General features: G+C 35.7%; 1 protein-coding gene across 1 annotated transcript; it reads right to left on the reverse strand.

Moving 5' to 3' along the window:
- Positions 1-1,008: 1,008 nt before the first annotated feature.
- LOC104110699 (6,7,8-trihydroxycoumarin synthase-like) lies at positions 1,009-5,836 on the reverse strand. Its single transcript, XM_009620237.4, has 3 exons — positions 4,925-5,836; positions 1,434-1,869; positions 1,009-1,281 (listed from the first exon to the last, which is right to left on the reverse strand). Exons 1-3 carry the CDS (start codon positions 5,807-5,809, stop codon positions 1,109-1,111), a joined length of 1,494 nt encoding a protein of 497 aa, XP_009618532.1. The 5' UTR covers positions 5,810-5,836; the 3' UTR covers positions 1,009-1,108.
- Between the last annotated feature and the right edge of the window lie 7,231 nt (positions 5,837-13,067).

Consider the following 13,067-nt stretch of genomic DNA (forward strand, 5'->3'; position numbering starts at 1 on the left):
CTATTCCGGGCCCACAAAAAACAATCTAATGAACAATAGTCATTGTTTCGCTACGACCGTTCCTTGTTTTTTGGTATTATAGGGCCATAAAATAGGAATTCAGGATGATTCCCCAACAGGAAGTGCATTTTCTTATTTTCTTTTATTTTTCTGCTATTTTACGGCAAGTTTAATCGCCACCAAATAAATATTTTGGTAGCAAATTCCGCGATTCGTCAAAAAAAAGTGTTTTGACTAGTTATTTTATTTTAAGGAAGAAGAGAGCTTTCAGTTTTTCATTAAATCACTTTAAACAACAAAATTATTTTACATTATGTAATCAAACTAGCAACTCATGTCAATGTATTCACTTGATAAGGAGAGGATTAATCTACTTTTACTTCATTAATTCGTCTTGATAGCGGTAGATTATAGGTAGGTAAAATTTTACCAACTCCGAATATTTATACTCTCTCTACGTTTTAAGATTTAATGACAAACAATAAAATTTATTGTTGCAGTTCAAATTTATGCATCATGTGTCATAAATATAAATAAAAAGACCGTCTTAAAGTAGACTGCTCTACATATACAGAGAAATTCTATTGAAATATGAAAACCTTGAAAAAATTGAATTAATCTCTGATGCCAAGTAGAAGAGTATTCTGTCATATGTTTCTAAATAACGTCCTATTTTCTTAAAACCTTTTTTCCCTTAATATCAAGTTATAGAAGTAAAGCTTTGCTCTATTTCTTCGATTTCAGTATTCTATTATTAGTTGAAAAATATTAAAATGATTCTTTCTTGTTCAAGTGTAAATACCTTGAAATGTATATTGTTGAATTGCTTATTTTCTATAATGGCCATAAAAGATTCTACTAATTATGATGATAAATGTATTTGGTATTCTCATCATGGTATTGGTAATGGACTAGCGTTATATATTTGAGCAATTACTAGTGAGATTTGCTTAATTTAAACTTTAAAAAACTCTTTGACGGCGAAATCGGTCGCCACTAAAAGTAATATTTTCGCAACAGATAGGGTCGTCTTTGACACATTCGAGCCAAAAACAATAAGTTTAGCTGACCTCACAGAACTAACTTGAGATCCACGTCTCAATATAATCTATAGATAATTTTTAGGGATAAGATAAAGTTCGTTTTTCTTATGCATGGTAATTCCAGGCCTGGCGTTTGTGTCAATGTCTTCTTTTTTCATTCCAAAAGGTAACTCCCAATCAAATGCATAAAGAAGATTTGACAATGCAAGTTCCATTGATGCAACCCCAAGTGCAATACCTGTAGAGACAGATCCAAGATTTAATCTTTATAGATTCAAGATTCTGAGCCTTTTGAAAATATGTATATTAGTTAGCGGCTGTAAATGTTTTTTTGGCCGAGCGACAAAATGTGTAACTTCCCCTAAAAATATTGTGGGTTCAATTGAATACCTGGGCAACCTCTTCTGCCTGCACCAAATGGAATTAACTCAAAATCTTTACCCTTGTAATCGATATTGCTATTCAAGAATCTCTCAGGTATAAATTCTTCTGGATTTTCCCATATTTCAGGATCCCTCGCAATAGCCCAAGCGTTAACATGAACTATGGTTCCTGGCCGAATTTCATAACCTTCTAATATGATTTTTTCCATTGATTCTCTTGGAACTAGAAGTGGAACTGGTGGATACAATCTAAATATTTCCTTTATCACTGCTTTGAGATAAGGCATGTTTTGGACATCTTCTTCATTTACAATTCCTTTCTTCCCGATTGATTTTCTGATTTCTGATTGAACTTTTTTCATGGTTTTTGGATTTTTTATCAAGGCTGTCATTGCCCAAACAGTAGCAGCTGCACTAGTGTCTGATCCTGCAACCAACACATTCTACAAGAAAAAGAAAATAAAAGTTGTAAATTCATGAAAAATTCTTAAGGCAATAATAACACATTTGTGCTATTTACTTGTACATTAGAAGTAGCAAAATCAATCCATCTTTTAGTTATCCTCCCAACCAAGTTTAAAGGGGCTTAGTGTTGACCAATTTGTTGACTTGACCCGAGTGCTTCAACTTGAAATGACTCATCAAACTATTGGATTACAACTAATCAATTGGTGTAACATGATGGCCAAATTGCAATCCAAAATCAAACATACAAAATCAACTTTGAGATTGAGAATTACGAAGATTTAAAAAAACTTAAACTAATAATTTAAGAAAAATAAGTTACCTTTCAAATTTTATTCAAAAAGCAAAATGAAAAAGGAGGGTAGGTTTGGTCATGTTGAGCATAATGGGTTATGCTCCAGCATTTCCCCTTCGCGTTTGCATGACCAGTGTCGCGTTCGCGAAGGCCTGTCCATGCAAGGCTTCACGTTCGCGTTTAAGCCATCGCGTTCGCGTAGGCCAAATGGCCTTAGGCCCGTCTCCTCCTTTCTTCTACGCATTCGCGATTGACCCTTCGCGTTCGCGTAGTTTCCTCAGTCAATCCCTCAGCATTCGCGAACTACACATTGCGTTCGCGAAGGCCAAAACCCAGCAGCCTCAAAACTCCTCTTCGCATTCGCGACCCACTGTTCGCATTCGCGAAGCACAAGATAGCAGCCACCATTTTTCTTCTTCGCAAATGCGAGACTCCCTTCGCGTTCGCGAAGAACAAAACCAGAACCAGCAAACCAGCAACAACTTTTCATCCAAATTCGATCCGAAACCACCCCGAAACACACCCGAGACCCCCGGGACACCGTCCAATTATACCAACCTGTCCCAAAACACAACACGAACTTGCTCGAGGCCTCAAATCGCAACAAACAACATTGAAATCATGAATTGTGCATCGATTCAAGCCTAATAAACTATTGAACTTCTAACTCCCACATCTGATGCCGAAACCTATCAAATCAAGTCCGATTGACCTCAAATTTTGCACACAAGTCATAATTGACATTTCGGACCTGCTCCAACTTCCAGAATCGGAATTCGATCCCTATATCAAAAAGTCCACTCTCGGTCAAACTTCTCAAAATTATTCAAATTTCCAACTTTCGCCAAATGACTCCATAATGATCTACGGACCTCTGAATCCACTTTCGGATGCACTCCCAATACCAGAATCATTATACGGAGCTACTCCCAGACTCGGAATCCCAAATGGACATCGATAACATTGAAATGTACTTCAACCCAAATTTATAAAATTCTTCCAAAATGCCAACTTTCACAATAGGCGCCGAAACGCTCCCGAGTCATCCAAAACTCGATTCGGACATACGCCTAAGTCCAAAATCATCATACGAACCTATTGGAACCTGCAAATCTCGATTCTGAGGTCGTCTACTAAAAAGTCAAAGTTTGGTCATCTCTTCTAACTTAAAGTTTCCAAATTTAAATTTTTCTTTCCAAATCAACTCTGAACTTCCCGAAATTTAATTCCGACCATACGTACAAGTCATATCACCTGGAATGAAGCTACTCGATACCTCAAACCGATGAATAACGCGCTAGAGCTCAAAACGACTGGTCGGGTCATTACAACCATGATCGCTCCTCGTTTTTAGCGTTTAAGGCTATAAAACGGGAATTCAGGGCGATTCCTAGATTTTCGTGTGCTATAGTCCACGCCATCTGCATGAATTAGGGTAACTGGTCCCGAATTTTTTAAAATATTTCGGGCTCACAAAAAACGATCTAATGAACAATAGTCATTGTTTCGCTACGACCGTTCCTTGTTTCTTGTTATTATAGGGCCATAAAATAGGAATTCAAGATGATTCCCCAACAGGAAGTGCATTTTCTTATTTTCTTTTGTTTTTCTGCTATTTTACGGCAAGTTTAATCGCCACCAAATAAATATTTTGGTAGCAAATTCCGCGATTCGTCACAAAAAAGTGTTTTGACTAGTTATTTTATTTTAAGGAAGAAGAGAGCTTCAGTTTTTCATTAAATCACTTTAAACAACAAAATTATTTTACATTATGTAATCAAACTAGCAACTCATGTCAATGTATTAACTTGAAGGAGAGGATTAATCTACTTTTACTTCATTAATTCGTCTTGATAGCGGTAGATTATAGGTAGGTAAAATTTTACCAACTCCGAATATTTATACTCTCTCTACGTTTTTAAGATTTAATGACAAACAATAAAATTTATTGTTGCAGTTCAAATTTATGCATCATGTGTCATAAATATAAATAAAAAGACCGTCTTAAAGTAGACTGCTCTACATATACAGAGAAATTCTATTGAAAGATGAAAACCTTGAAAAAATTGAATTAATCTCTGATGCCAAGTAGAAGAGTCAGTGTTTTAAAAGGTCCGGGCGTAAGGTGGGGCGTTTTACATATGCCTCAGCGGGGCGTAAGCCCCTTAGATATTTAATTTTTAATATTTTATAAAATAATATAATGACAATTAATATTTATAAACATGTAAATTGCATAAATATTGAAGAAAAGTATATATATGTGTGCTCCATCCCCACAAAACACTAATCAAAACAATCTATTATACGTTACTTACAAGCACAAGTAATTTGAGTCTAAAAGAATAAAGTTTTCTATATTGAGGAACAAAAAGGATGATTATGAACTTTGGAGATTGAGAATTATGAAGATTTGTAAGAACTTAAACTAATAACTTAAGAAAAATAAGTCTAACTTTCAATTTTTATTCAAAAAGCAAAATAAAAAGGGAGGGTAGGTTGGGTCATGTCGAGCATATTGGGTTATGACTCATCATTTAACTTATCTTGACGAGGCCCATTTTGATTCGATTAAACTTTGTTGGGTTGGATCACGGCCTGTTTTGACCTTGTCCATATATGGTCCAGCATGTTCATTTAACACCTCTACGTGCGTAAGCAGGTATATATATATATATATATATATATATATATTGTATGTGCGAGCACGTCTAAAGTAGGTAAGTTAGGGAAATTACCATGAGAATTCCTTTTATATCCTCCAAAGTAAGATCAATTGGTGTTGATTGTTCTTTCTTCAATTGTAGCAAAAGATCAACAATATCTCCTTCCATATATTTTGGCCTATTGGGATTGAGATGTTGCTCAATGAGTTCTTCATAAAAATTATCCAAATCCTTGAAATTCCTCTCAAGTCTATCTGTAAATCCACTTAATTTATCAATCCAACTTAAAGAAGGAAAAAAATCAGAGACAGAGAAGCTAGCCATCATTTCTTGTGCCTCAGCCAAAAGAAAATCAAATCTCTTCCTTTCATGTGCTTCTTCTTCAAACCTAACACCAAAAGCAACTCTACAAATAATAGTACTAGTTAATGAAATCATTAAATTACTCAAATTAGTAATTTGTGAAGTAGAAGCTTGTTTTGATATTTTCTTAATCATTCTAAAAACTTCATCTTCACGAATTGGAGTAAACAAGTGAACTTTCTTTAGACTAAAAAGATGAAGAACACAAATTTTTCTCATTTCTCTCCAATAATCATTGTAAGGTGCAAAAACAATATCACGACCATAGTAAGACAATTTTTGTTGTCCAAGAATAGACGGTCTACTACAAAAAACTAAATCTTGTGTTTTCAATACTTCTTTTGCTAATTTTGCTGAAGAAACTACAACCATTTGAGCAGAAGCAAGTTTTAAGGAGAAGATTGTCCCATATTTTTTGGAAAGTTTCCAAAAATAGAGATGAGGGTTTAAAGTATCATATTGATGCAAATTTCCAATGAATGGTAAGCCTATAGGACCTGGTGGCAGTGTGGTTTTTCCACCATTCTTGGATTTAGAAAGAAGGAAAATAAGAACGAAAGGAAAGGCTACAAAGAGTAGAAAGAGCATTATCATGTTGTTGTTCCAACTTTCTAGTCATATGAAATATCTTTTATAGTTGGTTCTTATGTTAAAAACATTCCTTTTTGTTTTTATTGAAGATTCAATTTAATTCGAAGTGGGTCTAAAAACTTTTTTTTTAATTTCTAGGGAAACCCACTGCCGCCACTCTTCGGGTGCATACTAGGTAACCTATTGAATGTACAATAGCTCGCAAACCACATAAGATATATAAACAAAGTTTTATATTATCAGATCACGTAACAGATAACTATATATAACTGTTCAATAAATAATGTCAAAATTAGAGATCAGAAACATCAAAGTATCTAGAAGGTTCTAGAAGACAGAGAAATTGGGAGAAAAGAACTCAGTGTTATTTCCACTTCTACAAAATGTATATATACACATGTGTAAGAGTGTAAGAGAAAATATCCTAATTACAAAATTGTCATTCTAACTAGTTCAACTATATTGATTAATATTGACCAGTGTTTTAAAAGGCGTGGGCGTAAGGCGAGACATTTTACAAATGCCTCAGCGAGGCGTAAGCCCCGTAAGTATTTAATTTTTAATATTTTATAAAATAATATAATGACAGTAAATATTTATAAATGGGTAAAATTACATAAACATTGAAGAAGACTATAAATATATGGAATATATATATATATATATATATATATATATATATATATATATGTATGTATGTATATATATATATATATATACATACATACATATATATATATATATATATATATATATATATATATATATATATGTATGTGTGTGTGTGCGCGCGCGCGCGCGCGCTCCATCCCCACAAAAACCAAGTCAAACAATCTATTATACGCTACTTACAAGCAATATTTTAAAAGGCGGGGGCGTGAGACGGGGCGTTTTACTTGATATGGGGCGAGGCGTAAGCCTAGAGGCGCGCGGGGGAAGGGGGGCTTAAGCCCCATGGATCTTTAAAATTTTTAATTTATAAATTAATAAAATAACATAATAACACAAAAAATATAAAATATAAATTAAAAGTTAAAAATTAAAATAAAAATAAAAGGAACTCCTAGAAAAAAAACATCTAGCATGATTCTTAAGTATAACTAATGCATACAAATCACGTATAGCGTTTTTAACTTTCAAATAATTAAAAACTTACAATATCTTTAAAAAATGATCAAACTCCATATTTTACCTTCCTAAAAGTAAATAATTAATAAAATCTTTTTAGTACGATAATTAAAATATTACTCCTTCATGAATAAATACAAATTAGTTTAAGATATCAAATTAATAAAAGTGTATAACAAGGAGGGACAAATGAACTAAGATACGCCAATAACAAGTGAAGATATAAACTCGCAATACTATGTCTCATTATTAGAGTTATGCTCAATCTTCATATTTCTATCGATAAATAAAACTTTTATCATTAATTTGTTAAAGAATTTTGAAGGTCAACGATATTAATTAGGAAATTCGACACGTGATTTGAGTTAGAACTGTTAGGCGAGCCCCGAGCGTTGGTCGTTAGGCGTGTTTAGGGCGTACGGTCGGGCGTTTGGGGCGTAAGCCTCACAGAACTATGCCCCATACATGAGCCCCAGGGCGTTTTGCAAGTGCCCCGCCCAGGGGCGAGCCCCGGGTGAATCCCAAAAATGCCTTTTAAAATACTGATATTGACTAATCAACTACACAACTAAGATACAAATAAATATTACATCAACCATTCTCAATACCCTCCCCTCCCCCTCTCAAGTTGGAGGTGAGGGACTCACTGCCAACTTGCCGAGAAGATCACAATGTTTAACCCCTATAAGTGCCTTTGTCAAAATGACAGCCAATTGAGCAGAGGTGGAAATGTGGTATAGTGTAACTAGCTCATCTTGTATCTCCGAGTCATAATATGCACTAATAGCATAGATTGGATCATTGGACAAAAATATTCCCAAAGTAGGATCTTTCTTTAAGTATATAAGAACATGTATAACAACCTTTAGACGAGGTTCCCCTGGTTCCTTCATAAGCCAGCTCAAATGTTGTACACTATAGGCTATATCCAACCTTGTGTTTGTTAGGAAATTCAATTTTTCAACTAGATTCCTGTAATACCTCGATCAGAGAACAAGGTTCCTTCTTCACTCCTCAGTTTAATAGTAAAATCAAGTGGAGAGGTAATAGTAGAATATGCCAAGAAATCATACTCCTTTAGCATGTCTATAGTGAATGTTTTCTAGAAAATCAGTACTCCATTAGACTTGTATAACATCTCTAGCCCCGAGAAGTGTAATTTTCCAAGGTCCTTTATCCTGAATTGATTGTGCAGGATAGCCTTCAATTCTTTGATTTACTCCATGTTGGTGCCAGTAAGAATTACATCATCTACATATATAGCCACAAAAATTACTAAGTTCCCCTGTTTCTTGTAAAACAAGGAGTAAACACTAGCCGAATGTTTGAAACCCCTAGAATGCAAGGATTCTGTCAATTTGTTATACCATTGTGTGCTAGTTTGTTTTAAACTATATAATGACTTCCTTTGTTTGCACACTATATTTTCATTAGGTACCATTAGACCTTATGGAACTTCCATATACACTTATTCATGTAGATCCCCATGAAGAAATGCATTATTTTCATCTAGTTGATAAAGGTCCCATCCTCTCTTTACTGTAATGCTGATTAGTGTTTTGACTGTGGTCAACTTCACCACTGATGTAAAAGTTTTTTGTGTAATCAATTCATGCTTCTTATGTGTATCCATTCACTACAAGTCTTGCCTTGAATCTTTTTACACTTCCATTTTCCTTGTGTTTGATCTTGTATACCCATTTACATCCTATAGCATTATTTCCTGCAGGTAATTCAACTAGATCCCAAGTATGGTTAGCGTATAAAGCTTCAAATTCATGTGTCATTGCAATTTGCCATACGGGATTCATAGATGCCTCCTCATAAGAAGATGGCTCACAATCATGTGAAATGTTTCTAAGCAATTGCTGACTTTAAAGATGCAAGACGATGAAAGAAACATGTTGTTTGCTGCTACAAAATGCATTGAATGGCGTGTGATTAGTGTGGTGTCTAGGTTCTTGTAACGACCCGACCAGTCGTTTTGAGTATTTACACATCTTTCAACTATTTGAACTCTTGAATAGTTTTATATGATGTATTATGACGTGTGTGAATCATTGGTTTTGGTTTTCAGGTATTTCAGAATTAGTTCGGAAGAATGAATTGCATGTGTGAAGCTTTAAGTTAAAAGAATTGACCAAGTTTGACTTTTTAGTATTCGTCCTCGGATCGGAATTTTGATAATTCCTTCAGGTCCAGATGGTGATTTTGGACTTGAGCGTATGCCCAAAATTTCATTTGGATATTTCTAGAAGGTTTCGACGCCAATTGGCGAAAGTTAGAAATTGAAGGTTTGGAATGTTCATAAGTTTGACCGGGAGTTGACTTTGATAATATCAGGTTTGGATCGTGGTTCCGAAAATTTCAGTAGCCTCGTTATGTCATTTATGACTTGTGTAAAAAATTTGAAGTCATTCAGGATTGATTTGATACGTTTCGGCACGAGTTTTGGAAGCTGGATGATTGGAAGTTTATTAAGTTTGATTTGAGGTGTGATTCATGATTTTGATATTGTTAGGTGTGATTTGAGACCTTGAGTAGATCCGTTGTATGCTACGAGACTTGTTGGTATATTCGGACGGGGTCCCGAATGCCTCGGGTGTGTTTCAGGGTGAGTTTTGAACAAGTTTGGGCATTTCGGCACTTTGATGATGTCCTAGAGCAGTTGAAGTGCGAATGGAACATTTTTGGAGTGCGGATGTGCGGCCGTGAACTCCCAAAGTGCGGAGGCAGTGGAAAATGTGCGGCTCCAGAAAGGAAAATCTGCAGGTTTGATAGTCTTACTTCGAACCTTTAATCCATAAGGAATTTGGAGATAATCCAAAAACAAAAGTTGTAGCCCTTTGAGTCTAGTTTTCCGAAAAGTAAACAATTCTTCATTTGGACATTTGTAGCAAAAGTTATGGCCAATTTACTAAAGCCTGATAGTGAAGTCACTACTGATATGCAACCGCACAATATGGATTGCAGTCGCGGAACATGGAATATGCGGACCGCACAAACAATGTGCGGCCAACACAATGGGAGATCAGATTGTTGTACTTTATAAATGAGGGTTAGAGCATTATTTCATATTTGGACTATGTGAGCTCGGTTTGTGACGATATTTCGTGGAATTATCAAGTAATTCATCGGAGTAAGCGATTCTAACTCGGATTTGGTTAATATACCTGAATATACCATTATTTGCACCATTTAATTAGTATTTTGAGATGGAAATTTGGGAAATATTGTAGAAATTTCATAAAATAAATTTTTGGGATTTGAATGTCGATTCGGAGTCGTATTTTAGTGAAACTAGTATGGTTTGACTCGTAATTGAATGGATTATCGGATATTGTGAGTTTGTCGGATTTCGAGATATGCGCCCCACTGCCAACTTTTCGAGTAGAGTTGGGAATTTTAAAAAAAAATTAAATTGTAAGCATTGGTGTAATTTTCATTAGTTTGCACGTTGTTTGACTAGTTTCGAATCGTTCGGCTTGGAATTGAGGAGATAGGAAGTCGTTCAGAGGTTGATACGTGCGAAATGGAATTTCTGAAGTATTGTTTATCTTGCTCGTCATTGGATTCGGCTTGTTCGAGGTAAGTAATATTTTTAAACTTGGATCTGAGGATATAAACTCCGAAAATATGTGTTAAATCATTTGTTTGGGGGTGAAGCACATGCTAGGTGACGGCCGTGTGGGCGTGCACCGTAGAAACTGTGACATAATTGATTTCGTGGAATTGTGTAGTCATCATGTTTAGCCTAATGTCACATGTCTACGTGTTTTAACTCTTACTTGTAATTTATGCAACATGCTTAGTTGAATTACCTGATTCCTTGATTTCGTATTCGGTCTTTAACTGTAGGATTCCTTGCTGTAAATCCGTCGTTCCATAGGTTATGAGTGGTGTATTTACTTTTGGGACTACTAGGCGGTACCTCTGGAGCTCCCCTATTGCATATTTACTTTTGGGACTACGAGGAGGTACCTCGGGAGCTCCCATGTTGCATATTTACTTTTGGAACTATGAGGCTACCTCAGGAGCTCCCCTATTGCATATTTACTTTTGGGACTACGAGGCGGTACCTCAGGAGCTCCCCTGCTGTGTATTTACTTTTTGGGACTACGAGGGGGTACCTCGAGAGCTCCCATGTTGTTTATTATCTAGATAATGATACTATAGCATGTGAGTTATCCGTGTGCTCGAGTTGTCCGTGCGGATCCAGATATTGGTACTATGGCACGTGAGTTGTCCGTGCGGATTATAATGTTTGGGCTAAAGGAGCCCCTTCGATGTCTGCACCCCACATAATGAGCGCAGTTGATTTGATATATTTGGGATGGACTTTCCCAGGCATGGACCTTGCCTAATTATCTATATTGAGGGATGGATCTTCCCTGGGCTAGATTGGCCTTATACAGTACTGAGTAACTATCTGTCAGTGATATATATATTTGGGGATGGATCTTCCCTGGGATGGATTGGCCATATAAAGTACTGAGTGATTGAGTATTCTGAGAATATGAGTACATATGTTCATCATTGAGATGTATTGAAATTGACATGCGCACTTGAGATATAGGCATAGAGATGCATTTCATCTTGCTACCCAATTTTGGTGACATTCATGATTTCATCTTTATATTGACATGTAGGCATAGAGATGAATTTCCCTCATGCTATCTGGAAAAAAATTGAAACATATTATTTATTTTTGAAAGGTTTTTGGAAAGAAAATTACGGTTTTACAAACTTACTCATATTTTGAGGTTTTAGGTGAAAGATCTGGGATTTACTGTTATACTTGAAAAGCATGCCTACTTTCCGTAACTGTGAACTAGCTGGGTTATTTCTTGTACTATATTTATTATACTGTTATGAACAGTTGCTGGTTATTGGAGTAGACTCTGACTCTTGTTCCAACTCGTCACTATTTTCAATCTAAGGTTAGGTTTGTTACTTATTGAGCACATAGGGTCGGTTGTACTCATACTACACTTCTGCACCTTGCGTGCTCATTTTTGATGTTGATGCTGCTATACATGGTGGGAGCTAGCATTGAAGATGTACCTGTGATCCAGTCACAACTGCCTCGTGTTCTAGGTAGCTTTAAATTTTTTAAAAATCTCTTCATGTATATTTCCAGCAGATGACGTACTTTTTTTTCACACCGGGTTTGTAAATTCTGAATCTTAGAAGCTCATGATTTGTACTAGCAGTCCTTGTGGAGTGTATTAGAGTCAGTTAAATATTAATTAAATCGGATTGTTGTTATTTTTCTTACCTAGCAGGTGAGGTTAGGTGTCATCACGGCTATTTGGATTTTGGGTCCTGACAGTTCTGTGTCATGATGTTGAAGGTTTGGCAAAGGGTACATATATTCTTTGAGGTGTGCATGAGTGTTATGTGTTCTACCTGACCTTCTAGGTTCTGAGGAATTTGTTTAAAGATTGTTAGACTCAATGACTTGAGACTCATTGGACTATGCATGTGTGGATGACTGAGAAACAGGACTGGTTTCTAAAAACATGTGTGAACTTGACATATCTTGATTAGGTGTTATTGAACTACGTGGAGAAAAAGGTGCAGTATTGTTTGATACAGGTCTACTAGTGAATGAAATTGATGCATCCTTATCATATATGCTACAATTATTTGAAGGCCCAGAAGTAGAATGGGAACAAGATGGACTATAATTCATCAGATGCAATACAGAGGGAAAGCTACAATGTTCAGATGAAACTGCAAAAGGAAAAGTATTTTCATGAAATACTACATCTCTAGATATATGTATTCTCTTTGTGGCCAAGTATAGGACCTTGTAGCCCTTTATACAAAAGGGATAACCTACAAACACATGGGGTGTGGCTCTTGGTTCAAGTTTGTCTTTGTGAGTCTTTAGTGTACATGGGTAGCATAAGCAACCAAAACTCTTAAGTTGTGAATATTTGGCCTTTTTGTTGTACAGGAAATCAAAAGGGCTTTTGTTATTAAGAATAGTGGATGGGAGTCTGTTTATCAGGTAGGTGGTTGGTAGAGTGCACTTCCATCGGTTCCTTATAGGTAGTTTGGACTAGTAAAGTTAGGTACTTGCTGTTTCAAGTAGGTATTCGTGTTTTCTTTTCACCACACCATTTTG

This window comes from Nicotiana tomentosiformis, chromosome 9, assembly GCF_000390325.3.
Source record: "Nicotiana tomentosiformis chromosome 9, ASM39032v3, whole genome shotgun sequence".
NCBI classification, from domain to species: Eukaryota; Viridiplantae; Streptophyta; class Magnoliopsida; order Solanales; family Solanaceae; genus Nicotiana; species Nicotiana tomentosiformis.

Coding starts and splice junctions, on each gene's coding strand:
- LOC104110699 (XM_009620237.4), bottom strand. CDS start 5,809: ATGATAATGCTCTTTCTACTCTTTGTAGCCTTTCCTTTCGTTCTTATT. Junction 1,870..4,924: donor ATATAAAAGGAATTCTCATG/GTAATTTCCCTA, acceptor TTTTTCTTGTAG/AATGTGTTGGTTGCAGGATC. Junction 1,282..1,433: donor AGGCAGAAGAGGTTGCCCAG/GTATTCAATTGA, acceptor CTGTCTCTACAG/GTATTGCACTTGGGGTTGCA.